The sequence below is a fragment of the Elephantulus edwardii genome, unplaced genomic scaffold (assembly GCF_000299155.1).
Source record: "Elephantulus edwardii isolate Elephantulus edwardi_28Jun2011 unplaced genomic scaffold, EleEdw1.0 scaffold00129, whole genome shotgun sequence".
Taxonomy (NCBI): domain Eukaryota; kingdom Metazoa; phylum Chordata; class Mammalia; order Macroscelidea; family Macroscelididae; genus Elephantulus; species Elephantulus edwardii.
The window spans coordinates 7,112,141-7,116,144 of NW_006399879.1; the positions used below are offsets into that span (position 1 = coordinate 7,112,141).

General features: G+C 59.5%; 1 protein-coding gene across 1 annotated transcript in view; it reads right to left on the bottom strand.

The window, feature by feature from the left end:
* CPZ (carboxypeptidase Z) overlaps window positions 1-4,004 on the bottom strand; it is a 17,994-nt gene that overhangs the window by 2,649 nt on the left and 11,341 nt on the right. The window contains exons 6-7 of the mRNA XM_006893621.1: window positions 3,396-3,531; window positions 183-322 (exon numbers count right to left, since the gene is read on the bottom strand). Of these exons, the coding sequence (XP_006893683.1) occupies window positions 183-322; window positions 3,396-3,531 (276 nt within the window). The remainder of the gene's footprint in view (window positions 1-182; window positions 323-3,395; window positions 3,532-4,004) is intronic.

The following is a 4,004-nucleotide window of genomic DNA, read 5'->3' on the forward strand; positions in this document are numbered from 1 at the left end:
ACAGGGCAGTGTGTGCCCCCTGCCCGCTGCCCCCCACCCCGCTCACCGTGTCCACAGTCAGGAGGGGCTGAGTGGACAGGGCAGTGTGTGCCCCCTGCCCGCTGCTCCCCACCCCGCTCACCGTGTCCACAGTCAGGAGGGGCTGAGTGGACAGGGCAGTGTGTGCCCCCCGCCCCGCTCACCATCTCCACGAAGCTCAGCAGTGACTCCTTGTTGTGTTGCCACAGCGTGTACAGCGCCTCCTCTGGCGGGAACTTCACGCAGCCCAGCTCCACGGTGATCTCGAAGCAGTTGGTATGCAGGTAATTGAAGTCAGACATACCTGCGGGGGGGGGGGGGTCCCTCAGCGGTCACCCTCGGGCCCTCACAGAGTGACCACACCACCCAGGACGTGGGGGTCACTATCCCCACTTCACACGTGTGAAGACCGAGCCCACTTTCCAGGTGTGGAAACGCACCAATTTCTGGCAGACAAGCCACAGCCCCAGACCCGGGTGCCCAGCTGTAATCGTAATACCCACCGGCTAGTGCTCTGGACATGCTGTGGGGAGGGGCCAGTCCCTGGAAAGAGCTTTGCTTGGAAATGTGGGGAGACCCAGAAAGAGGGGAGCCCTCAGGAGACAGGGTGACATAGGGTACTACACAACTCGAGCACAGCAGACACATGGATGGGACAGGGCCAGGCGTGGTGTCCTCCTGCTGTCCACGGGCCAGTGAGTCAGCCGACTCCACAGCACCCCACAAATTGGCCTGGGCTCCGTCCCTACAATACCCCATGGGAGGAGGGGCTACTGAGCATTTTCCAGAGAATTCACACCTGGCCAGCTAAGCAGCAGAGTCTGGAGATCTGGGCTGACTCCGGCTCCAGCCACTCTGCCTCCACCCATGCTTTCAGTCCCTCGTCCAGCAGGAACGTGGTGCTCGGCCGAGGCTGGTCAGGAGCCCACTCTTTGATGAAGCACCCCACCACCCTCAGGCCAGGAGAGCAGCAGAGCCACGCCCCGCTTGGGTCCCCTCTGAGCCCTAACACCCAGCCACCTCCCCCAGCTTGGATCCCCTCTGAGCCCCAGATCCCAGCTACCCCCTAGCTTGGGTCCCCTCTGAGCCCCAGATCTCCACCATCCCCCCACAGCTTAGGGCCCTTCTGAGCCCCAGATCTCCACCACCCCCCCCAGATTAGGGCCCTTCTGAGCCCCAGAACCCAGCCTGCTGCTATTATTATTCTTCAGCTCTTCCTCTGATGGACCCTTTGCCCGTTAATCCACGGGTCCCGTCCATTACCAGCCCCCCACAGCCTCCCTGGGATCCTTGGGGCTGGGGAGGCAGGGAGGAAATGGGTTATTGTCTGGGGCCCCAACATGGGCCTCTCCCCATCCCACACCATCCTGAAAGCCCTCAAAACTCCAGGACACAGAAACTAATAAAGTAATTTATAATTTAAAAAAAAACCACCACCCCCAAAAAAACACCCACAAACAGGAGGGGGCTTAAGACCAGGCTTCAAGGACCTGGGAATGGGAGATTTATGCATCTGATTTGGGGATCCCCACCCTGAGGTCACTCGAAGGTATTGATTCTCCTTCTGTCATCCCTAATCACAGTCCAACTTGCAGATGCAAAACAAGACCGTGGCTTGGATGAGATGCACCTTAGTCTTTGAACTGACATCATTGCTCCTGAACATCTTGGAGAGACCCTTGACAGTAGATTTACACAATGCACACCTCTTCTGATTTCTTAACTGTGCTGCCAAGGGTTTTGGTTGTGGATCCAAGAATAATTGATGGCTTTGAGTTGCGGTGTTGGAGAAGAGCACTGAATACCCCATGGACCGCCAAGAGATCAAACAAGTCTGTCTTGGAGGAAATGCAAGGGTGCTCCTTAGCGTCTACGATGGGGACACTTTGTCACATTCACTTTGGTCCTGTTGTTAGGAGGGGATAGTCTTTGGAATCAGATATCCTGCTGTTAAAGGTGGAGGGAAGCCCCTCACCTGGATGGGTAACACAGGGCCTGTTTCAGTGAACTGGTTCAAGTTGTTCACTGGAGATGACGACAGATCTGTTCATCACACACCTGCCCCACTGAGCACTAACAACCACCCCAGGGAAGAGCAGGTGGGCTGAACACGGCTGCACCTGGTGGGCAGCACTGCCCCAGGGTGCCCCCTGCAGGTGGAGTGGGTTCAGGCTGCACCTGCCCAGTAGCCCTGCCCCAAGGCGCCCCCTGCAGGTGGAGTGGGGTTCGGGCTCTTCAGTGGAGACCCAGCTCTGTCAACCACGATGCTGGAGTGGGGGACAGTGAGACCAATGTCCTGCAACACCATCGTGAGGTGCCAACGGCATGGTGCCTGCTGGAGGGGCGGTAGGGGTGGGACACCCTGCCGGGCATGGTGCATGAAACCCAGGACACCACTTAAATGTGACTGTCCAAGAAACCACAAATGTGCCATCAGCATAAATATAACCAGACGCAGCCCCACTGCCTCGAGTAGATTCCCACCACAGCGACCCGCCCCCAGAGTTCTGGGGCTGGAGATCTGTAAGGGAGGACACTGTCCACCTCCTCCTGTGGGTCAGCTGGTGGACCTGAACTGCCAACCCTTCAGGTGGGCTCTCTGGGGTCAGGCTGGCTGGCCTGTGGGGGTGTGGTCCCACACATCAGAGCTCCTGCGGTGAATGGCACACATGTCCTGACCTGACCTGGCACCTGAGCTGGACCCCCGAGAGGTGGCATGTGATTACAGCGGGAATCCTGAACGTGGATGTTCACAAGTATTAGCACAACTGCAGAAAGGCCATCCCGCTGGGAGAGGGCTAGCCAACGCGGGGAGACCCCAGCAGGGTGGACAGACGGTGACCGCAGCAATGGGCCCGAGGGTGTCAGAGCTGAAGAGGATGGCGCCACACAGGGCTCAGATCTGCGGGTCGCAGGTCACTCTGGTTCGTACTCAGCTCGATGGCACCTACCACCAGAGCAGGGCCCTTGGCAGCACAGTGCTGGGGGGCATTCTGACTCAGAGGCCCCATGGGTGGAGAGGCCAGGTCAGGCTCCACTAGGAGCTCTCACCTGGACAGTGCCCAAGGATGATGCTGACCCAGCTTGCCATCCACACAGAGCCTACCTGCCACCTCCCACCCCCGACAACACTGACCCGGCCTGCTGTCCACACGGCGCCCATCTCCCGCCTGCCACCCCTGACAACACTGACCTGGCCTGCCGTCTACACGGTGCCCACGTGTCACCTTCCACCTCCGACAATGCTGGCCCAGCCTGCCATCCACACGGCACCCACCTCCCGCCTGCCAACCCGGCCTGCCCTCTGCCTTCACACCTTCACCTCCTGCCCCTTCCCCCCACGGCCCCGCGTCCCCACCCTGCACCCCCCCTCGCACCTCCAGTGAAGCTGTACCAGTCTGCCCCGTTGATGATGCTGCCCCTCTTGAGGAAGTTCCCCCCACACCTCTGCTCTGACTTGTCCATCATCATGGGGTGCACGTCGGCATAGGCTCTGGCCAGCAGCTTGAACATCTGAAAGGAGATAGATAGAGCCCAGAGGGTGACATTCTAAGGGCGTCTCAGAGCCAGGGGAGGTCCTAGGAAGGATGGGCAGTGAGGGCAAGACCGGTCCCTGTGCATCCTTTGTTGGGCCCCCAGCCTCTCCTCCTTATCCTGAACCTCCCTTCACAGCCCCAGTCTGTCCCTGGAGTGAAGGTAGGAAAAGGGGGCACTGGCCACTGTCCCTACCCCCACCTTCCACTCCCCACTTCTGTGTATGGGATTCAGAGTCAACATCGTTCCCACACCTGAGCAGAGAGCAAGTTGTAGGCCTGGCCAGAGCAGGACTGAGCCGGAGGGTGGGGAGTGGGTGGAGCAGGGCCAGTGGAGCAAGGAAGGTTCTAGATGTGATGGATGAATGAAACAAGGTGGGCTATGGCTGGCTGAGAGCCAGGGGCCAGGGCGCTTCCTGGACACAAGCCCTGGGCTTACCCTGCACAGCTGGG